Below are 24,403 nucleotides of genomic sequence, written 5' to 3'. Positions count from 1 at the left end.
AAGAGAGCGCTGTATCTCTTTGCCTCTTGCCGTCCCATACCTGTGTCTCAGAATGGTCTTGCAGCTCATTATCAAGAGAAGCATTCACTGTAACTTGACTATGGGAGGTCATTTTAAGAAAAGGATGAGCTGACAATGCTTATCCTATAACTTTACTGTAAACCTCAAAAATACGGTGTACAATGAAAGCCAATTAAAGCTTTTTTTCCCCTTTATCCCAGTCCTGAGTGTAATCTTTGTAACTCAGACTTTGCAAGTATCTGAAGAGATCCTTTAGGTTTCAAACTGAACTCTTTTGGCAATGTGTTTCCTGTAGCTTGAGCAACTAGCAGCATCACTCAGTGTATTAGTTTCTGAACAGTTTAGAGGTTGCAGCTTTAGGTTGACTTTGGCCACACCTAATCACTGTTATGTTGAAAATGATCCCCCACAACTGGGGCCTGGCAGAACCAAGAAACAAGAATTCCTTCTGTGAAAAGTAATAAAAAATAAACTAAACAGTAGGAACAGGACAAACATACTTTGAATGTGCCAAATAGGAATTTATTCCCTTGTCTCTATGGTTCATTATTGCAGACTGATTCTAATGGGGGGGAAGGAAAGCTAGGAACTGTAAAGGCACTGCTCAGTCTTTCTCTAGATCTAGCTCCATAAGACAATGGCCAAATTAGAGAGACAATAGCCAAGAAGAGAATAATTTCAGATTCTCAGTTTTGGAAATCAAACTCAGTTCTTGTGAAGTAAAATCGTAGGGCTTTCTGGAAGCTGTACTGAGCTCACTTTTATTGGAATGTCCGATAAATAACTTACAGGTAATGCTGACCTCTGACAACATCAGTGCAATTGTTGCTTTTCATTAAGTTGCCTTCCTGACAACAGTGGTTGATAATATTCTTCATCCCTTTCAGCCACCTCACTATCACTTTATCCCTTGTCATCTATGAAAGCTGGCACTTTGTACACTATGTGTTTGGATTTATTTTCCCCTCTTGCAAGTTGCAGTAAATTTAAGTGTCCCACTCTCCTCATATCATCTGTGGTGACCAGCACTATGTACTTTGAGGAATCAGGAGGTAAATGTAAGAAACATTACTTCAGATCTACTTTTCCCCAAGGTGATTAATAAAAATTTGGGGTGCACAGTTCTGCTTCTACTCCTATTTGTAAGAAAGAGGAAGAGAGGCTCAGAATTATTTACTGGCAACCACCTAAAACTTGAGCTTGTGCATAACTTGCTGCTGACAACTTTAGATTGGAACACTGATTATTTCCAATTTGCATGTGCTCAAATGTGGTGGACTGATGTAGACATCATGTATTTGACGTGGTAACATAAAATGTGGCATGTTTCATTGAATGTCAGAAGTTCTTGCTGGTCAGTGTTCTAAGCACAACTCTTGCTACTTGGCACAGCTCGCCAAAAGTAGTAAGAGGATGCAGCAACTGGTGAATTAGTAGAGAAGGAAAGGTGCAACTTAATATATGGTTCTTACTAAACTTGCATTCGCTCTGTTCTGCTATAACTCCTACTATTTGAATAGGAAACTGTTTTATACTAGTGTATCTGAAGTATCTGTATCAAAATACAAATTACAGTGAGATTCCTGAGTGATATAAACACTTATATCACTCTCTATATATCATAAACTATTTTGGATTAATTTATATATATTAAATTTTAATTTATCCAAATTGCACCAGGTAGTACCAACTGAAGACCACTAATCAAACTGTGCTGAAATATTTTGGAAAGGATGTCTTCACTTTGTAATGTGTTCTTTTTTTTTTTTAATTGAAGTTAATGGAAAATATAAATAGAACTTTTATGAATAAGAAGTGAATGAATATATGAATATCTCATTAACTTAACAAAATGTCCTATTTTACTCTGAGTGGAAACTCTGATGTAAAACATTGCCTCTTTCTAAATTGCCAGCATTTCATCTACTGACTGCAATTATCAATCTAATCCTTAACTTCGGAGAAGAGTCACTTTAAAGCTATGGGAGATTCCCCAGAACCTACTCTTTGTTGAGACTTCAGTCTTCACTTGAATGCCTTTTGGTACTACAACTTCGCCCTATATCTCTGCTGTTCAGTGTGTTCACAGGTCTACCAGGATCATCTTTGTCTTGGCACTCGTAACAAGATTCTATACTTTATGTTTGTGTCTGAATTTATATTGTGGCTATTCCAATTTCTCACATTTGCTGCAGCTTCTTGACTGAGCTGATCTCTTTGCTTTAATCTTTGACCTTTCTTTCATGCTGCCCTTCTGCCTGGAATAACTCTCCCTTTAATGTCCAACAGGCAGTTTGCAGTTCCTCTTTTAAGATACTCCTTGAAAACTGTCCTCTTCAGAGTAGTATTCCATCTTTACTCAAATACCACAATAATATAAAGGCATGCCTTCGATCTCCTTCCTGAGGCAATCTGGAAAAGCTCTGTCTTTTTCTTCATCCAGTTTTTGTTTGAAATGTGCTTCTTTGCATACAAATTCTTCTCTGCCCCTTAAAGAAGAGAGATGAAAGAAAACATTGGAAAGCCAGACAATAAACCCTCAAAGCAGAAATGTGGAATTAGGGAGATGAACCCTTGGTATCCTTGCTGGGATTCTTTTCCATCTGCTGTATTGAAAATCGGTACCAGTGTAATTCTGTCACTGGCTTACTGTGTGTCCATGAAAATGTTCCTTTAGCTTGAATTTCTTAGGTGCTTTTCTTGTGAAGATGGAGGTTTCTGAAATGCTATGATAACTGAAAAGGAAAAGTCTCTGATTTCAGTATCATTCATGTCTGCATTATCCTATTTATGACTGGTTTCCTTTGTGAAAGGGACGCGATCTTACTCTTCCCTAAGCTGCTGCCTTTCTGATTATTGTTATGCTTGCAGCTTCCCCTCTTTTCTCATGTGGAGTGAATGCATTGTGTTATGACATTCTAACACATTGACACATTGTACTTTTTAACATGCCATATTTTGAGTCAAACTAATGTTGCAAAATCACAGTGCTGTACTGGCCCAGAAAAGTATTATCAGGATGTTCCAGTGCCCTTCCAGCCTGGTTTGCTATCTGAAACACACACTCAGCTGGGGACCCCTGTGGGGAGAAAGACTTTTCCTTTTAGTCTTGAGACAACCTAGGTGTTAGATACTGTCTGAAAGGAGCTGATTTCACTTGCCAATGAAAATATTACCTGGGCTGCTTTGGGCAGAACACTCTTGTTTTCCTCCTTAATACTGCTAAAAATTTTGAAGCTTGAGGTGAAGGAATAAAGGAAGCTTGATATTGTCAGTTGAAAATGGGGAGATTAGGAGCATGCCTTCCAGAGCCCCCTTGCCTGGTTTGTGTTAAACACCGTCCGTACAGACCATAATCTGTAGGGAGAAATCTGATCAATTTGGAACGGTAGTAGAGGAGCTAACAAGGAACAAATTAAAATCCTGTATTCCCACTTGATTTGCTGCTTCCCCTCAGGGCTCATCCAAAGCCTTTTGAGGTTTGCTGCAGATTGAATGAAACCCTGCTAGATGTCAGTGATGAGGAATAATGGGATTAAGTGAGGAAAGTTTTGCTTAAATAGTAGGAAAAACCTTTACAACCGTAAGATCAATTGGGCCACAGAGCTGGCTGCCAAGAGGTGTGGTGAAATCTTTTTCACAGGAAATGTTCAAGTGAAGACTTGAACCTCAGCCATTTGCAAAGGGTTGGAGATACTAGTTTGGCCACAGTGTGTGGGTGTTGACTCTGATCTTTAGGAATTGCACGAACTGATAGTGTTTCCTTCTAGAGCAGAACAATCCCATGAAGATGTGCTGCTCTTCAATTAGCTTAGTGCAACCCAGAGTTTTTTGTTTTTCTTGTCCTGAATTTTGCTTGGCCCCACTGCATTCTGCTCCTAGTCCAGCCTTCTGAAATGGGGGATTCCTTCAACCCGACTAGATGTTGTATCTAATATGTTGTTGTATAGATTCTAGCATGTTCCTAACAGTCTGTGAGAATATATGGTAGGAATGAGGCCTCTGAAGAAAACAGCTAAACCATCCTTGGTTTTGATGTTTCTGTATTAATAGCTACTTAAATTATTCCAAGAAGACACATGTGCTTTGGATTTCAGCATCAAATCTGACAATAACAGAACTAAATTCTCTCATTTATTTCACTTCTGCTTATTTCTCAAGTTGAAGAGTTGGTTTTGTTGGTGAATTTAAAGTCTTCTTGTATAGTCCCCTATCATCATTGTTAGAGATAGGATGCTGGACTAGACTGACCATCAGTAGTCTGGCTCAGTAGGGCATTTCATGTATTTTTACGTTAAGACTCATTCGCATTTCTAACAAAATGTGGGAAGGTTTAGTATTTGGTCATCATGGATGGGATGGAAGGTCAAATGCTAGGAACATTTACAAATGCTAGCCAGGGCAATTTAGAAGATGCGAGAAAAGGAGTTTATGAAATCAAGCTTGCTTGATAGTGAACATACTATGCTCAGCTGTAAGAACAGCTGTCAGTAACAGTTGTATGATAGATCAAAATATTTTTACACAAAAACAAACAAAAGGTTTGCGTGAAGCCGGGATAGTATTCTTTCCCCTAGGGAATGCACAGGAGAATATTCTCCGTGTTTCCTGATATGTATCTCCATGGTGATGTCCGTTTTCTACAGGAAACAAGATAGACCTATGAAACTGATGACTAGCACAGGAAAAAATTTGCTATGAGTGAAGGACAAGGGCTAATAGGTGTAAACTAAAAGAGGCTAGATTTAGATTGGATAAAAGGAAGAGGTGTTGGTTTTTTTTTTTTTTTTTGATGAGGGTGGTGAGACACTGGATCAGGTTGCCCAGAGAAGTTGTAGGTGCCTCATCATTGGAAGTGTTCAAGGTCAGGCTGGACAGGGCTTTGAGCAACCTGATCTTGTTGAAGATGTCCCTGCCCATGGCAGGAGGATTGGACTAGATGATCTTTAAAGGTCACTTTCAACCCAAATCATTCTGTGATTCTGTAACGAAGAAACTGGAGCTTAACTGCACTTCCAGTGGAGCCATGTAATTCTCCTTTGAGCTTTGGAGCTGTATGCACCGGGGATATTCCTGTTATTTGCAAATCCCTGAAAGGAGCTTACTGAGAGGTAGGTAATTGTCTGCTTGATGTGAAATGGTTGTAAGTGAAGGAACAAGGAGAAATCTTCCAATGTTCAGGTATAGGTTTTATTCCTCAAAAGACAGCTTCTCTTTAGAATTCTCTCCCCCTGTATACATATGTGCAATCTATCCTGCTCACATCCAAGAAAATAATAAAAATTACTTGAGTGATGTGAATAGAAAGGATGTATGAATCTGATGCTATTTTTCAGTGTGTATAAACTCGCTGTCATATTCACCATACAGAGTTAACTAACAAGGAAGGACATCATTCTGCTGCTTTCTTAGATCATGTTGGCAAGAACTATGAAAGGCAAATGCTTTTTCTCAAATAATAGCTTGTTAAAAAAAACAACGTTCTTTTTTCATTAGGATCAGGTGGCATTTTAATCCTATTGCCATTCTTCATTTGTTTATTTTGTTGTGCCCAAAATTGCTAACAATCTTGACTGAAAAAAATATTTCTTTAAGCAAATATATAGCAAATCAAAAGAAGACTCTGTGCATATCCCATGAGCAGTATGCAAAGTGGTGCAAGAAATTAGATGATATCCTCTAACCCAGCCTGCTGTTCTGTTTCAGACATTGTTGAATGAGCTAGACCGAAGCATGGGGCGGTACCGAGATGAAGTAAATCTCAAAACAGCCATCATGTCTTTTATCAATGCTGTTTTGAATGCTGGTGCTGGTGAGGTGAGTCACTGCCCTGGAAATTCCTTCTAAAATGTTATGCTTGAATTAATTTACCTTGGAAACGGCTAGTAGGTTAAGTCACAAATCTTGTGTTATTGAGTGGATATAGTTTGTGGAAAATAATGCTTAATTGTTAATATCAGTCTTAGAATGTCTTCCATATTATTTCATTCCCAGCCTCTTCTAACACAACATAGACTGCTTGCACTGAAATAATTGCTTTGGCATTTTTGGGGTTTTTTTAAAGAACTGTAAAGCATTTACCTCTTCATTTCAACCTGTTAGAAAACATTTTGGTTTACCTTCAGAAACGTTTTGAAATGTTAAGTTGTTTTGACTCAAAGCCAAACTCAAAAGGTTTAAATTTAAATTTAAAAATGTCAAAGGGAGACATTTCAGAAAAGACAGTTTGTTGTTTTTATTTAATTAACAAGACTTCCTTTTGAATCTAGAGGATAGTTTAAACTGATTTTGTTTCATTAAAAATGTTACTTTTGTTACATTGGCTTTTCTGTTTTTTTGATTAAACCACAACAGACAACAAACTCTGTCTGGCAATGTATTTGTCTCTATCTACAGCAGTCCTGTAACATCCCACCGAATAGGTATCAAGTTTGCCAGAGTATATGGTGATTTTATGGCAAATAAACATTAAAAATAGGAGGAAGACAGCAGTACTGTTCATCTGTAAGCAGAAGGCGGACCTCTAACGGACTAGCAGGACAAACACTAAGAACTTTTATTCTTTATGGAACAACATGGGGTGTGCTGTCCTTCTGTCTGGGTATGCAGAACTCATTGTAGGTAAATGAGGACTATATTTTTAAGTGAAACAAAGGCATTAAGTTTTTTTAAACTTTACTGGAATTAATCATCCTGTGCATTTGGTGTCAGGATAAAGAATATTAAGAAGGGAAGAACTGCAATGTAAAGTATTTTTCTTAAATGTGATTAAAAGCTTTTGGAACCCAATAACTTGGTTTTCCCCCGCTTTTTAAGGACAATTTGGAGTTCCGATTACATCTACGATATGAGTTTCTAATGCTGGGAATTCAGCCTGTCATTGACAAGCTAAGAGGACATGAGAATGCCACACTGGACAGGTAAGACATGTTTTCTGAGAACAGTTATTGATCAACAGAAGGAGTTCTTAGAAGCTCTTCTCCATTTGGGTTTCAGATTTAAGTGCAAAGCTGTCTCTGTCTCTTCCTAAAACTGACTCCCTTTAAGGACAAAAAGGAGATTTGTCCTTAAAATTAAAATCAGCAGATGAAGTAGGAACTGTACATACTAAATTGGCAATGGCTGTGGCAAGGAGTTCCTGAGTTGCTTTTCTTCTAAGCTGGGGAAGACAGAACAAAAAAAAAAAAAAAGAAAGAAAGAAAGAAAGAAAAAAAAGTGTTTAATTCTTTTCACTTGTAGCAAAACTGGAAGAAGAAACTTGTCCTGGTAGGAGGGAGGGAAGCCAGTAGTTCATTGACTTTATTGAGACTGATTATGTGCGGTCAAAGTGCAGGCTCTGAGTTCCCGAAGTTTTTCTTTAAGTTCAGTCTTTTTTGTGATCTAGCTTGTATCACAACCTCCCAAACGGCAGTACTGGCACAACAATGAGAGAAGAGGCACCTGTGGTGGGCAAAGGGGTAGAGATGCCAAGGGGGAAAGAGAGAAGAATGAGGAGCGTCTACAAACAGCCCTGCTACTGGACAAAATGTAACACTGAATGGCACCTTTAAATTACTGTGTTAAAAGTTATATGGATAATAAATGTTTTCTCCACTAGAAATTCCATATTTTACCACAGTAATTGAAGCTGGTAATGACCTTAAATTAAACTCTTCACAAAGCCACATGCTGAAATAAACTTGGAGTAAACAATCTGAACAATTTGAGACAGTTCAAGAAGCTAAAAGACTGATGAACCAATGAGGAGTCTGGTAAAATCCATTTGCTTAACAAAATGAAGCATTTTAAAGTGTAAGAGCAGGCAGCCATGGGAGTCTGCCTTCTCCTGTGACCACATTAAGCTTTGTGGAAAGGCACTGACCTGCTCATGTGCTGCTATTCCTTATTGCCTGCTACTCCAAGCCCTTCCTACAGAGCAGGGCTGATTTGTAGGTATCTGACATCTGGGATTTCCTAGATAGAAGTGTCAAGTTTGCCAAAGCACATGGTGAAAAATCTATGGATCAGGCTATGCCTTCAGCTCTCAAGGCACTGTTTTCTCAAAAGCCCACTGTCAGGAACTGCTATAGGGTGATAGAGCTGTCCCTGGGGGCAAATGTAAAGTGTCTGAGATTCTGCATAAGCACCAAGTTAGCACCAGCTGCCTGTCATAAAGACTGGCCTCACATCTTTGAGCAGGTGAAGGTATATAACACCTGTGCATTAATGTCATGGGGAAAGATTGCATACAGTTGTATGTGTCTACAGTTTGCTGCAGAGCTGGAACCAGTAATGTTACTTTTGATCTACATTATAACGACGAAAAGAATCTGTCCTGTAGGCAATCTATGTTCTTTTAGTCAGTAACCGGGAGTGTTTAGAAGGGGCTTAGGGGCACTTTTGGATCTTACAAGTTACAGTCATGAGAACGGTAACAGAGGTTTGAGAGGATCACAGAATGCATGGAGTACATAGACTATATGCTAGGTCTATACAGGAGGATGTGCCATAGCCTTTCTCCACATCATCTGCTGTGCTCTGATCTCCATGCAAGAGAAGTCCAGATGCATGGGTCAAACATATCTCTCACCAGGTCCCCCAGATCCCAACAGAGATCCTATTTTATGTTTATTTTTAGCAGCCTTACCTTAACACAGTGAGTTAGCACAAGGATTAAAGAGCATGTATACCTCAGCCAGCTGTTCCTTTTGGCCTATTGCTGACCCCCATGAGTTGCCTTGCATACCTATCCCAGCACTTCATGTAAGAAAGGCTTGCCAATTTCCAAGTTTTCTAGCTGGAAATGAGTTATTGCTGCTTCCGTAGTGACATGCTTAGTTGAAGTCTGAATTATGCTATGAACACTGGCAGGTTTTGTTTGCTTTGTTTTTCTGCTTTCTCTTAGGCATTTAGATTTCTTTGAGATGGTCCGAAACGAAGATGACCTGGAACTTGCCAAGCGGTTTGACCTGGTAAGTTTTTTTTCTTTGGAGTACCTGAACATGCTAAAGTTGAACATCCACTTTGGATGCTTGGTGCAACTTCCCTTTGTGTTCCCTGAAAACAATGATTGACTTTGGTGCTGAGAGTGGCTGGTGCTCTTGTTTTCACTGTTTCTCATTTAGCAAGTGTGGGGTCCATGATGTGTGAACAGCGATCGCAGACAGGGCTTCTGTGAAGTAGCTTTGACAAAGACTTCTTTCTTTTGTTTGGCTGAAGGTTCAGGAGTGGAGAAGGTTCTCAGCCCTGCTCTGATGTTCTCAGTCTTGATGATTCAGATGCATTCTAGTTTCAGACATCCCCTTTACAGCACTATAGGTGAAGCTTGTGCTCTTCTCTGATACTTTTCCCAAGATTACAGGAAACTCTCCTGAAGACTAACCTCAGAGCCTGTGGAGAGGATCAGTATTTTACATTGGGTGGATTTTAAAGACAAGCATAAAACAAGGACAGTTTCCACAACCTCTAGCAACAGTAAGAGGCTGTAAGGTCCAGAATAGCTATAGTTTCCTCTTTCTTCATGACCAGCTCTTGCCACACACCGATACAGAACAACTAGCCCTTTCCTGCTTAGCTTCTACTGTTTGTGCCACTACTTTCTAGGACCCAAATGTTTTGCTTTCTTCAGAACAATTCTTGGTGGCTTTGCATGTCTCCCACCTTTCTAGCCCTTTACTTTTCCATACTGAAGTGGGGATGGCAATGCTGGTCTCAAAGACCCATGTGCCTGCTCCTCACTGGAACTTGCAGCTGGACATTGCAGGAGACTCTGGAGAGGTCCAGTTGCTGGAAATTTGCCTGTCTCTGTGTTGATCAGATCTTTCCCAGTTAGTCAGGCTGTCACTGTGCACAGGTTTTCTCTTACTTGTTCTTTCACTACCTTCTCTCACTTCAGATCCACATTGATACAAAAAGTGCCTCTCAGATGTTTGAGTTGATCAAGAAGAGATTGAAGCACACAGATGCTTATCCCTATTTGTTATCCATCCTCCAGCACTGCTTGCAGATGCCATGTGAGTACATCACAGTTTTCCAGAGCAAGGTGTATTGAATAACTAGGTGAAGCATTGGTGTAGGTACAGGGTCACAGGTACCAAGACACACACTGTCCTTGTCTTCTATTCAGAACTTGGCAGTGGCTAAGGGACATGGTATCATACGCTGACTCAATTCAGCAGATTTTTGTCACAATACCTAAAGCAGCAGCTTGACCTCTCTGCACTTGCAAGTAAAATTAAGAAGCTGAGATATTCCAGTTAGTCACTGACAGAGCTTTTAGTGATTTTTAAATTAGAAGTTTTAAATAAGAAGGAGCCCTTGTGCTCTAGATCATGGAATTCCCAGAAATAGATACCATTTTGAATATTAACAAAATGCACTGAGGAATTTTTCTGGTGAAACAATACAGTACTGAAAGCTGTTCTGTCACTGGGAAATTCCACAGTAAATCTTCAGGCTGCTATCTCATGGCAATGCATCAGTGGAGAGCTCCTGAACTCAAACTGAAAAATAATATTAGCATTTGTTTTCAAAAGAAGTGATAGGAATCTTCTTGTTAACTGTAATAAAATAATACAGTTATGCTGCCAGAGTGTAGCAGCTGAGCAACAGAATAGCAAGGTCACTAAAGAACTGCCTGCCTTGATTCTGTTAGGTATCAGGTGCTGGTCTTCATTACTTTCAGAGCACTTGAGCAGTCAAACTGAGAAGGAAACATGAGGGAGATGTACCGTGGTGTGCTTTTTCAGAAAATAATGTGGTATATTTTCAGACAGCCATTAGATTCAAGTACTGCCATGCACAAATTCAAGCAGTTGTTTGTCCCAGTGGTCTCCTTGATACTAGTCTTTAAGACAGTTCTTGAGCTTTAGGTATTGACCTGGATTTTTGGTTGCAGAAGGGCTAAATCCTGCTAGGCCAAGACAGGATTGTACTGGAGCAGTTTTAAAGAATCTAAATGTCTAGGTAATGTTACTCAGGGAGCTGAGGTGAACTTCATGTTGCGCTGGCTCTTCTGTTTGATATCCATGGGATCAGTCCCTTTGGTTCAGTTTCTGTTCTTTCTCTCCACACTTTTTGGTCATGTGTTTATGAATTTTTCATATCAGTTGAGTTTCGCTGACCTGCAGATAACCGAGCATGCAGATAGAAAATCTGATTGTTTTACAGTGCCTGGTCATGATGGTAGGTACTATTAAAAAAACCCAACATCAAGCCTCAGAATATACTGAGTAACAGCTATGACAAAGGAATCGCCTCTGTAGACATTTAAAGTGCAAGTTAGAGCTAATCTGTCAAAAAGGGCTGCGCAGCCTGAATGTGCAAATCAGGTGCAGAGATGGCCATGCCTATTAAGTGCTGTTCCAGTATGCTAGGTGTTTGTAAATAATCTGCTGGCAACAGTTTGGGGTTAGGCTTTGTGTTCTGTAACTTACTATATACAAGATTGAGATAGAAGGTGAAAAGGAATGCCAGTCTGTGGGCAGGTCTGTGCACTTTGGCATGGCAAAGGAAGTTCTCATGGGTTGTTTTTTTTCTGTACAGATAAGAGGAATGGAGGAAACTTCCAGCAGTGGCAGTTGTTGGACAGAATACTCCAACAAATTGTTCTTCAGGATGAACGAGGAGATGATCCAGATATAGCTCCATTGGAAAACTTCAATGTCAAAAATATCATTAAAATGTAAGCTGCATTATTATTGTTTATTTCTGTTCTGCAAGTATAAGTACATCATAAATATGCAGGTGCTTAGGAAATAAAAAATTCATATCTGAGGAGTTTCTTATTTTAACTTACAGCTTCTCATTGTCTAGTTCTAAGTAGTTTCCTTTTAAAACATCTTAACTAGACAGTATTTTCTAGCAAAGTCCTTGCCTTTGGCTTCTAATTTCTATTAAATATTAAGCTGGATAGAAGAGCAGAAAAAATACCCATGGTTTTATAACAAGGCTTCCTCATGTGCCTTTTTCATTCAGAGTGTTGATGAAAGCTTTCACTGATATTAAAAAAAAAAAGCAGTCACCACTATTTAGATTTCATTCCTTACTAATGAGCACATAGGTTAGAAAGATTTCAAATAATGCAAAGCAGCCCCAACCTAGCACACAAAACCTTTTACCTCTCCATAAAATGTCTGCATGCTCTCACCCACAGACTTGGCTGAGGGCACTACGATTATTTTTTCCCATAAGATGCATCATTTGAGAAGTCTAGCTACATGAGCTGGCTCTCATCTCAACTTCCTTGTTCTCAGTCCTTTTTTAGCCAAACTTTTGGACTCTTCATCCCATCCATTTGCCTCTGCAGGTAATTCATGGCCCATTACCCTTCTGAATTATCCACTGAAAAGAGCATTTTCTAGAACATAAGCCTCATATGAAACCAGATTCTCCTGTACAAAAAAAATCTTACATGCCCTCCTGTTACAGGAGTGAGTCAAAATCAAAACGGATTTCTCATCATGGAAAAATACAGTGGTGTTGATCTCTTTCTGTCTGTCTGGATATCAGACTTCATTGTAGACCTCATGCCTGATCTTCCCTTTCTACTTTCATAGCTACTCCTCATTCTGCATATCTAATCAATCCCCATCACACCCTGCATATTTTCTGTCAGTAATAGGAAATAGCTGTGCCAGTATGAGATATGAGCATTGCTTTGTTACTGATATATTGCCCAATACATAAGCATGCTCCCTCCTTGTAAGAAAGAAAAAATAGGACCACAGAAAGCGGAAAAAAAAAAGATGGCAATCTGGTCTCATATTAAGGATGGGGTAATTTGTAATCCACAGCAGCTATGATTATTTAGTGATAACTTCTCTCTTTCAAAATAAGTAGACTTGGCACTTTGAGGGCATTACCTGAAGACAGGAATGTATCAGAACTTTTCCCCCAGGCATTCATTTATCGCTTTTCAAGAATTTGAACAACAAGCCTAAGGATCAGGATTTGGAACCAGACTGACCACTGGTATGATCCTGTATAAACATGTAAATTCACCAGGATGCCTTTTGCTGATCGCTACACATAATGACCACTTTCCTTTCAGCTTGGGTAGCTCAGAACAAGTTTAAATTATCTGATTTAATCTTCCAGGTTGGTGAACGAAAATGAAGTCAAGCAGTGGAGGGACCAGGCAGAGAAGTTTCGGAAAGGTGAGTGCGTCCTGTGTGCTTGGGGAGGCAAAAGAGGAGGCAAGACTGATCCTGATTCAGTCACAGAGCAGCAAGCAGCAGAACTGGGCACAACTTTTCCTTTTGTGGACAAATCCTGCTTTGTTCCCTCCAGTACACTTTTGTCTTATGATGATCCGTTCGTGTTTCATAGGATGGGGCTTCCCTCAGTCCTCACATGAAGTCATTTTACAGTCTAAGTGAAACTTGGGCATTGCTGTATTGATCACTGAAGATCACTGTCAAGATAATCAGACTCTCTTTTCTTTTTCCTACTCTCATTATACATCCCCAGTTGAACTGACAGATTTGTCAGCTTTATTTCAGCATAACCTGCATCTCTTCAGGGACTGTTCATGAGCTTTATTTCATCAGCCCCACTTGCCTATTCCCCCTAGATCATGCTGAGCTGATGAGCAGGCTAGAGAAGAAGGAGCGGGAATGTGAGACAAAGACCCAGGAGAAAGATGAAATGATGAAGACACTGAACAAAATGAAGGACAAGCTGCAGAAGGAATCCTTGGAGCTGCGCCAGACCCGGGACCAGATGAATGACCTGGTGGCTCAACTTAATGAGTTTGCGGTATGAGACTGGGACCCTTCCCATCCTTTAAAGCCTGCTAACTAGGGAATGATAAACAAAAGCACATTATGAGTGAAACACTTTCTATGGTCAGTACAGAGAGAGTCTGTCTAGCTGGCTACAAAGATGAATACTTAGAAGCTGGTCAGCTTTTAGCTGAGACCAAAATCCCTGAGCTGGTAGTATAGAATGGATAATGCATGGGCTGCTCCATTCCTTCTCCTCAGCCGCTTTCCTCGCAGAAGCTGCTGAGGCACACATGTCCTCCTCCAGCCATAATTATTACTACTGAGTGGGGTGGCCCTGGCTGTTATTTCAGTGGAAAAGAGAGAAATCTCCCAGATACAAAAGTAAATTTAGTGAAGAAACAGGATTCCTGTCATGCTTCAAGAGTGTCTCTACTGCCTTGGAGCTCTACAGAAGTGACACTTGCAGCTGCTCCCTCCTGCTTGGTGTTCCTTCTGTCTCGGAAGTGCCTGAGCCTCAACTCACCAGGACACAGCCCTGACAAGTTAGGCATGGCAGAAAGCAGATTCATTCCCTCCTCCCCTCTCCCACTCTGCATTAGTGGGGCCTAATGACAGGTATTCAGTATTTCAAACCCTAAGGTTTAAACCCAGGAGTTCAAAAGTTCGTAAGATTGAACTTTTCTCTTTTTTCATACATAAGGTGAAAGTAATACATGTTGGCTTCTTTTACTAGCTTTCTGTTTTTCTGAGCCATTTACAGTTCCTTTTTTCAAGCTCTTCTCCACAACTTCAAGGGCTTGAAACGTTCTCCTAAATGAAAGCTGAGATTCCTCCCTTTATTGCATGGCTTTGAGTGCAGGAGGTTTTAAAGAAAACATCAAATATTTTGAGACTCGTAATAAAATCACATCAGCTGGCAACATAGAGTTGTTATGCCTTTTAAACTGCTTTCTTTTTCTGTGTGTTTTTTATTTTCCAGCAAGGGGGCAGCATTTCGTTCCCACCCCCTCCACCCCCTCCTCCAGGTGGCCCATTAGCTTTGTCCTCTTCTCACATGCCTGAGAATTTGCCACCACTGCCACCTCCTCTGCCTTTCTCCAGCTGTCCCCCTCCTCCTGCTCCACCACCTCCTCCAGGAGGACCTCCTCCCCCACCAGGAGCACCACCTTTCTTCAGCATGGGGATGCCACCTCCTTCAACAACCACCTTCAGCAGCAGTGGCACCAGCCTGAAGAAGAAACCTATCCCGCAACCCTCACATCCACTGAAATCCTTCAACTGGGCTAAGCTGAGTGAGGTAAGAAATTGCAGTACCCTCAGCAATTAATTTACTTTCTAAGTATGAATCAGTGTTGATTAATGCCATGAAGTGCAAGGTGACAGAAGCGAGTGATATTGTGGCTTTTCATGGGCTGAGGTCAGTAGGAGTCAGTAACTGTCTGGAGGGAGTCTTGCCAGTTCTCCAGCAGTGCAGCATATCTCCTGTGGTGACCAAGGTGCTGGTTAGATTGAGCTGCAGTAGAGATCTGGGCATGCTGTTGGTTAGGCAAAGCTGTAGTGGGATTGATTACATAAGCCAGAACTGGGTATCTCCAGGACTTGTGTGCCAGAGCTGCCTTCACTTGTGCAACAGGGAAAGGGATGGCCAGAGCCGATGTGGGCAAAACATGGTGAGAACCAGCTCCAAAACCAGCCTCCACTACCCTGGCAGGAACAGTCACCAAGGAGAGAAAGTTGGCTTGATTCTCCTCACCATTTGTTCATGGCCATGAGGGACGTTGCCCTTCTTGCATGGTTATAATTCTGTCTCTTGATGATAAGACTCCAAATTGGCAATAAAAACAGAGGACTTGGGTTCTTGCTGTGGCACTCATTTTCTGCTAGCTTGGTTGCCTCTCCTTCCCCTCCACTTCTCTCTCTTCACTCTCTCTTCCCCCCCGCCCCCCCCCCCCCGCCCCTTCTCTTTAGGTCTTAATTTTTTTAAAAAACTGATTTAGGAAGAAAAAAAGTGTCTGTGTTGAGTTTGGATGGCTGCCTAGAAACCCAGGTTCTCTTTTAGACTGAAACTCACCCAGGGCCCAACTCCGGCATTTGGAATGAGTGTCCAGGGACCTCTGGAATGCCACAAGAATTCTCTCTCCCCCTCTCTCCTTTTCTTTAAAGTGAAGTGAAGTGAAATATTTGCTGCAGCGTCTGTGCTTGTCTGTCAAGGCCACGTGGGGGGTGTGGGAGAGAATGTAAGGACAGGGATTTATTTTCCTTTGCAGAACATGGGACTTAGTGCTCTGAAGAAAAGAAATAATAAGTAATATATGTATATATATGAATGTATATGAAAAAGAGAGAGTCACAGGTGTTTCTGTTTAGTGTACAGTAACTGTAGGCTTATCCTGCCCTCTGGTTAGGAGTGAAGGCAGCTGTGCTAATAAAATTGAAGACCTGGGTGGTGAGGTGGGTAAAAGATGCTATTTTGAGGAAGGCAAAATAGTTGGGAAGAGGGGTAGGGGCTTCATTTTGGGGTGTTTGCCAGTGTTAGCGTTTTGACCTAGTAGGGCCTCTGCAAAACTGCAGAGGTTGTGGTGCAGACACAAGTGGCTTGCCTTGTTATTTGGATTGCACTTTCTTATGGAATTATTTAATTCTATTGACTGCTGGAGGAGGTGATAAATGTTTGCCATCTTTATCAGTTATCATAAATTCCCTGCTTCAGTACCAAGCACTTTCTTTCTGTTCACATGGATATGAATCCTCTGAATGCAAAGTCACGAGTGGGTTGGATGGCCTCATCCTGCCTTTCGTTACCATTGCAGCACTGCTGTGGTGTTCTCCTGAACTGTCAAAGTATCCATACTTGAATGAATGAAGACTCACAACAAATACGCTGGCTGGGAGCAGCATATCTCGAGTTTTTGAGTGTGGGAAACTGAGGCCTGGAAGTTTCCATAGTATTACTGTGGTTCATGGTAGGGTTTAACTTCCAGTTCACATGAATACAAGTTTTCCCCACAAAAACATTTTGAGGAAAAATACATCTGACACAATGTATATGTTTTTCTTTGTTAAAATATTAATCTAATTAGCAAAGAGCCAGGCATTTCTGCACCATGCAACACAGTGGAGGTGAGGTGACACAGTGGTGAAAAAAGAGCTGCACACAAACCCAGGGCGCAGCCAGGTCAAATACATTATCCAGCTCTTGGGTACTTCTGCCTACAGTTTAGACCATCCTTCTCAAAGCAGTTAGTACAGAGTCTCTCCCCCAAGCTTTCTTAAGTAAGTGTGAAGATGATGCCAGGACTGAGGCAGCCCACATGAGAGCAAACCCCTTTTTGTCCACACAGCCTGCCTCAAGGGAGTGAGAGAAAGCCAGCAGAGGCTGAGTGTGGACAGGGCTGGCCAAGAGGGATTTGTCTGTGATATACTTTCTCAGTAGCAGAACCAAGGCTGTTCTCCAGGGCAATTCATATGTCACCTTTTTTCCCAATGTTCGTACAGTCTTTGGAAGAAAAGGACTGAGCTGTTGGGTGTTAGGAGAATGATCAAATACATCCAAACTCTTAGCAGTTGACAATAACAGATTGTCCACAGTTCCCATGGGCACCACGAAAAAAGATTTGACTGGAAAGTATTTGTGCTTCTAGCAAGGAAACTCCAACAACCCACTAATTTCCTTTGAGAATTAAAGATTGAACTAGCTTTGATGTGAGCTGATGATCAGTGGCAAAGCCGTTTAGATGCATGGATGCGCTGAGTTCTGAGGAAGCCCTTCCACACCACAGCTCCATTCATACAGCACTGTAGCATCGTCTGTGAATTCCATTCATACAGCACTACAGCAGTGCTGGTGCCAAGGATTTCTGTGTTTTAAGAGAAAGATATTGCATGTAACACTGTAATATCCTGGGAAGATTCCTTTCTTTGTTTCTGGACTGCAAGTGGAGTTTGCTCTCTCTGAATTTTACACAACACCCAAGGTAGAGGAGGGACCAGACATGTATGATTAATCCAAATGATGGACTGATTGCAAGCACACTGGAAGTATGTATTACTATAATAACTTCAAATCAATATGTTTATATTTATTAAAGAGCTAATCAGAATAAATCAATTCACCCTTCAACTGTGCTACTTGTTATCTCATGGCTGGAGAAGCAGCTTCCCATTAAGAGTCAGGCTGGTAATGACTGTAGTCAGTGATCTGAAAAGGGCTTTGTTTCACCAGCCCTAAACAGACCTGGGTGAAATTGTCTCAGAAGAAAGGTATTTGTTCTACATACCACACAGGATTTAAAAAAAAAAAACACCCAAAAAACCCAAAACAAAAAAACACCATCAAAACGAAAAAAACAAGCACATAAACAGAAAATGTTCATTTTGACACTAATTAAAAAAAAATATATATTTCTGTAATGTTAATGATGATTCTGATTGCTGGAACTTTCTTCCTAAAAGCAGCCTGAGGACCATGGCAAACAGTGATGCAGGACTGCTGCCAGAGATTCAAAATTAATGGAAAGATTCCTACAAAATCTCAGTGTGAAGCTACTCATAATAGCCTTGGTGGTGCCTAGTCCTACAGTGAGATAAAACAGCTGTCTCAGTTAACAAACATGCTAGAAATACAATTTTTGGTCAAAGTAGATTTTTTTTACATTGAGGAAAGGATCTGATATCAAGAGAGAAATCTGAAAAAAACACTCTGTTCATATCCCTTTTTCAGATTCATAATCAAATTATGAATTAAAATTTTAAGTTGCTTCACTTTTTGATGCTTAATATCTACAAGTATTAACCTACTAATACGCAGGATTGCCTGCTCCAGTATTCACAGGACATTCAAGAGTTTTCCATGGTTTCTCTGGACCTGCAGGTTTTCCCAAAGTACTCTTAAGTTTTCACTCATGCTGTGAGGTTTTTGAGGCATGATGGACTTTGGTGGCTTGAAGAGTGTCACTATTTCTCTTTCAGGGTAAATAAAATCATCTGTTACATGTAGCAGAGGACAGCTTGATATGATTTGTAGCTCCATGAAACACTGTCATACTCTAATCTTGGTGGGTCTCTCAGCAATTTTGGCATCATTACAAAGGTGGAATGATATAATGATACTGCAGCAGCTACAGTAAGCAAATGCAACAAACCAAAAAAACGGCTTGATGGAGCAAATGCCTTGTCAATATTTGTTCTCATAATAAGAGATTTCCTTACCTAGTTTGTACTGCCATTTTGCTAGAGGACACTGGGAAATGTAGTTCATAGGGTTTGCTTCTGAAAGGGGGCCAAGACTTTGCAAAGCGGAGGAACCACAGATCTTGGAAGACTTGTGGATGAAGGAATGAATAAATAAATAAATATGGGGAGAAAAGCATGTTACAGATCAGATGAAGTGACCTCTCTTTTCTTTTTTCTTTTTTTTTTTTTTTTAAGGAGAGAGAAAAAAGGAAAGAAGAAATAAAGAATTTACTTTATTTTTAAATTGTTATTTAGGGACCATAAATATTTTTTATGGTGCTGAGGGAATCATTTATCATAGCAACCACATTATGCAAGTCTGATTCTCTTAAAACACTTAGTCTCTCTGGCTGATGACAAGGAACTATCAGCCAGTTAATCCATAACTGTGTAGCAAGAGCTCAGTGTAGGAAATTATCTGGCAGCAACATGAAAGTTTTCAAGGGCAGAGCTTAGGGTAGAAATAGAAGGGACAGCCCCATTACAAGTGTTTTGTGTAACAAAGGTTGTTTATATCTCTGCCTGCCTCATTTTTTTCTTTGACTGGTTTAGCCTGTTTGTTTTTTAAGCATTAAAATTGGGTTCCTTGGGTCAAAATTCTGTTTGTGCACACCATTGTAATGGGTGCTGCATTGGAATTTGTCTTTCTGCTACAAGTAGCATACAAACCACCCTGTAGAGGACCAGATTCAGCCTAGGTCTTAAAATGAATCCGAATTAAAGTAAGAATCACTGTCAATTCCTTGGGTTGTTTTTCTGGGGAAGTATGGATGAGAACTACTCTGCAGTCCCTTTGTGAGTCTCAGAACTGCCTGTTCTGGCACCTCTGCAATTAATTCAGACTAGCCCATTCTGTAGCATGTTTTCACTGTTCTTGCCCTGTGTGGGGAAACTTCACTCCCATGAGAGTTTTGCAGCCGGACAGGTAGATGGGCAAGGCTCACATGAGTAGCTCTCTCTTGAGTCACATCCAGCCTTCTGCCAAACGCAACATATAGCTTTTTGGCATCCTCAGGGCTCTATCCCAACGATGACTCTTTAAGTACTGCTCCTGAAGTTATGTCCACTGGCTCCTGTCAAGAGATATTCTTCCATTTCAGTGTTTGATGGGACAACCTGAAACAGGCAGGAACTCTGATAACTGCTCTGCTGTTCAAATGCATCCCTCAGGATTTATAATTCAAGGTTTATAAAGCCAGACTGGAAATTGAATGAGAATGAACACTCTGCCTGGATGCTTCTGGCTAAGACTGGCAGTAGCGTCCAGGGTTAGGTTAAAATTAAAATTAACTTTGTCTCCTATTCCTTTGGCTGAGATAAGACTCCCAAACTCGTTTGTCATGTTATAGTCACAGGGTCATGATGTTTTTCCTACTATAGAAAGAAGAGCCACACTGATTGCAAGGAATGACACAATGATATTGGTGAGCCTGTTCAGGGATGGGTGCTGTTCCCATCTAATATATGCTCTCATTGTAAATAGCACTGCAGACACCCCTCCTTGCCCTCAGGCACTCACAGGCTGCCTCTAGAGGGAGGGTGTTGGTTTTCCTCCACAGTGTCTGCCCTGCCAGGAATTTCCTCCAGAACACTTCGCACTTTTATTTCCCCCTCATTTCATCCTTCCATCAGTTTTTTTTCTTGCTCCTTGAGCCGTGTGGCTTAGCACATTTCCCTCATTCCTTTGATGACTGTGAATGGGAAGTAGAGCCTGTTCATAATTAGTTCTGATAATGAAGTGTTAGCACACCTTGCTGTGTAGGTACAAGTCAGGGACTTCAGAGCTGGAGCCTGTATGAGGGTTTCATTGCTATTGCTTGCTGTTCTTGGCTTTCTCCGCATCAGTGATCTGTTGGCCCTTCATTTCTTGGAGTTCGCTTAGGTTGTTTTACAAACCTTTCTGTCCATTTCCTTTTTCTTTTAATCAACACCTTCCTTATTTTTCCAGTTAATGAAGTACAGTAAATGTACACTTCATCAACTAAATGAACTGAAAGACAAGTGTTGTCAGGTGTGAAGAGCAAGTTTTCCTTTTCTGAATGGGTAATTGCCCAAAGCTTGTCCCACACAACATGCACCTTCACAGTCAGAAGGAAGGGGAAGGTAGTTCAATCTTCATGTTGTCTTTGCCGGCAAGGACATCTGTCCTGAGAATGTCAGTAGGAGACCCCAAGGCCTAGTTTAGGATGACTGCTGATTAACTAATTCATGTACTGTAAGAGCTTATTTGGTCCAGCATTGGTGGACAGCAAAGTTGGAGGAGTTGTCTATGCCTGTCTCCCTCCATGCTAATCATCAGCCAGACAGATTCCCTGGCATTCAGGATAATGGGTTGTGAACATTTCCAGTTAGTGTACATGATGGTGTTTCAGAGATCTGGGTATAGTTTGTGTCTATCTGAGTCAACAAGGAACTCATGTAGACAGAGGAGATCATGTAATGGGAAACAATTAGACTTCAAAGGCTCAGAGCCTTAAAAGTAAAATAAAATAGTCTTAAACTACTTTCACAGGCAGGCAGAATGAAAACCACACACCCTTTGGGCTTTACAACAGAACCTGGCAAAATTTGCAGAAGGGAAGATGTGTCTGGGGTTTGTCATGCATCAGTGCCCTTCCTAAGCTTTTTCCTCATGATGGTAACACTTCTTTCAGCATGACCACAATCATTGTGTTAGACAGATGGCCACTCTTGAAAGGAAACATACTGTGGGATCATGGATATTGCTTGAGATGTAGTCTGCTAGTCTTGGAATGTGCCCTTTCATCAGAGGCTTGCTGTGATGAAAAATACAAAATACTCAGTATGTTTAAAAAAAAACAAAAACAAAAAACAAAACCAAACCACACCAGTTTTTTTTTTCTCCTTTGACTCTTGAAACAAAGCGTGCCCTTTAAAATGACAGCAGTAGTACATAGGAATATGGCCAGTGAGCAGGAGAGAATGATCTGTCCAAATGGAATTGGATGTTCTTAGCTAAAAGCTTTTGGTTTCTCATTAAAATATGACCTTTTCTTTCAGGAGAGGATCCATGGCACAATCTGGAATGAAATTGATGATTTAAAGGCATTCAAGGTGCTGGATCTAGAAGATTTTGAAAAGATGTTCTCCGCATATCAGAGACACCAGGTAGGAGTGAACCCTTCCACACCTTGTCCTCTTTGAATTTCTGGAGGAGGAAAGAACATATGACAGTGGTCTGGGCCCTTGCCCACCTGAAGTCAGGCTGCATCATTTGCTGCTCTGCCACTGTTCAAAAAATCACAAGACCAAAAGAAGTGGGGAGGACATAAAGGGCAGAGTGTAACCTTCTGTTATTGACCTACTTCATACTAGTAGGCAGCTGTGAGAGACAACAGCTCCCAACAGGTAATGCTCTATTTGATCTCAGTAGCCACTGGCTTCCAAAAGCTCTTGAGCTTTACATTCATGCTTGATATCCATCTCTCTCTTTCTCCCATTCATCCAGAGGAAAAGTCTACAGTTGCCTGAGTACTGAGCAAGGTGACTGAATTAGCTGTCTTTTGCTTTGTCTGAATGGTCAACTGACACAACTGGTTAGGTGACAGAAACTGTCTGAATTACAGATTATAATGCAAACAGCATACTTTAAAAGCAGCCATTTATCAGAATCTTTGTCTCCCTCCTCTGTTTTTTGGAAAGCAAGTCACCTTCAATCTGTCTATCTTTGCTGAATGAGATTTAGCAGGAGAGGGATTGTACTTGCACTCCCTGAACTCCCCCAGCTTTCCTTTGCTTTTGGAATATGTTTGGAGAAATTCAATCTTTTGTAGTCTGCAGAACTGGATCATTGCTCTTAAGTTTTGGTAGAAGACACAGACATGATTGCCATAACCAGCCTTTATGATTTTTCTGTCTAATCCAATAAAACTAAAGAATAACTTTTCTGATTTACTAGTTCACAGCCACATAGATAAGTATCCCAACTTGAACTGTGAAGAATGTGATGATGAGAATGTTGCATGATGAGATTTCATTTCTCATTCTGCTCCTGCAAATAGCTGTTGGTGTTTCAGTAGGTCCCTCTCTCTTTCTGTGAATCGTATTCCCTGAAACAAGAACTTAGTTCACCGAAGGGGAAGAAAGGCACATGAAACTTCAGTGAGTTTCATCCAAGACTGGATTTAGACCTTGTGCCAACAGCTTAGCTATGGTGGTGAGCTCCCAGTTGTCTTGCAAGCAGCCAGACTCATCTATGCACATGAGTAGCCATTGCAGCATCAGAGTGCCATTACAATGTTTTCGGTGCAAACACTGCAGCTTCCTCACTAGAAATGACCTTGCAAAGCCTTGCTTCCTTTGGGCCCAAAATCCAAAGCCGTCCTGGTCTGCCGACTCTCAGTTAGAATCATAATATTTATGGCTGTGTTACCAATGACTGAAAAGCAGCCTGGCCTATTCAACCATAAACTAACCTGACCCTTACCCCTGCCCACTGGAATGGAGCCATCATCTCAGGGTGACCTCCATGGGTCTCAGAATAGTTCTCTTCCATCCTCGTTAAACACACTTTATGACAGTGGCTCCAGACACTAGAATATCACTTACGTAAGCTACTCGTGTTTTTGTGTAGTTAGGTGTATTGCTGCCCTTCCAGCTTTCACTGAAGGGTTGGGCGGGGGGAGTGTCCCTTAAATATTTCATTGTTATTACTTTACACAATATTTTCTTTTTCATCCATACTCACTCCAATGTGAACTGGATTCCAATTAACAAGTCCTCATCAATTTTTTTTTATTTTTTTTTTTTTTAAAGACCAGGCAACCAAAATTGCTTTTGAATCAAAAGCTTATGAGAACTTTTCCAGTTGATTCATACTTAGTCTTTTCTCCTCTTTTATTTTTGGAAATACTCCACTCTGGCCAAGTATGTGTTTACCCTGGGTTTGTGACTTTTAAACTGCATCCAAATGTCTCTAAAGAAAAATGTCAACGCAAAGCCCTGCTCTTTTGCATCTGAAATGTTGAATGAGTACAAATAAAGAAATTTCTTTCTTTTCTGTTATTAACATGATCTTCATATTTTTTCCAGTTTCATTTACATTAAACAGCTTTTCTTCATTTTTTTAATGACAAAGGGTCTCTTCTCCTCTCTCAAGCCCAGTGTATTGTTTTTGGTGGCTATGAGGGAAAGCAGAATTGTCCAGTGTACAGAATGCTGGACCAAGAATTCTTACACTTGTCTTTTGACCGTGCTCCAAGCTTACTGTCTAATATTGACCTTTTGATTCAGTATATCTGGTGTTTTCCTGGAGTATGGAGTATGTTGTGAAATAGTTGGTGTCTGTCACCCAGTAGTGCTATAAGGCTTATTTGGTGGTTACAGAGTGCTTTCAAAATACTTGGCTGTAAGTTCTTAAAGGGTATAATGTGCCGTTGAAATAAGTTGTTACTAAACTGTGCCTGTGCATCAGGAGAAGAGAA

The 24,403-nt window shown here is 40.7% G+C and overlaps 1 protein-coding gene across 1 annotated transcript in view; it reads left to right on the top strand.

Annotated features, from left to right (window-relative positions):
* The window catches only part of DAAM2 (dishevelled associated activator of morphogenesis 2), a gene marked incomplete at its 5' end in the record, with an annotated part of 61,423 nt that overhangs the window by 2,483 nt on the left and 34,537 nt on the right, over window positions 1-24,403 (top strand). Inside the window, 9 exons of the mRNA XM_010287474.1 lie at window positions 5,728-5,838; window positions 6,838-6,941; window positions 8,906-8,972; window positions 9,896-10,013; window positions 11,545-11,683; window positions 13,099-13,157; window positions 13,574-13,758; window positions 14,707-15,024; window positions 21,981-22,088. Coding sequence (XP_010285776.1) covers window positions 5,728-5,838; window positions 6,838-6,941; window positions 8,906-8,972; window positions 9,896-10,013; window positions 11,545-11,683; window positions 13,099-13,157; window positions 13,574-13,758; window positions 14,707-15,024; window positions 21,981-22,088 — 1,209 coding nt within the window. The remainder of the gene's footprint in view (window positions 1-5,727; window positions 5,839-6,837; window positions 6,942-8,905; window positions 8,973-9,895; window positions 10,014-11,544; window positions 11,684-13,098; window positions 13,158-13,573; window positions 13,759-14,706; window positions 15,025-21,980; window positions 22,089-24,403) is intronic.

Source organism: Phaethon lepturus, unplaced genomic scaffold, assembly GCF_000687285.1.
Source record: "Phaethon lepturus isolate BGI_N335 unplaced genomic scaffold, ASM68728v1 scaffold39915, whole genome shotgun sequence".
Taxonomy (NCBI): domain Eukaryota; kingdom Metazoa; phylum Chordata; class Aves; order Phaethontiformes; family Phaethontidae; genus Phaethon; species Phaethon lepturus.
Note: the sequence above shows the minus strand (reverse complement) of the source record. Positions and strands in the feature narration are given on the sequence as shown.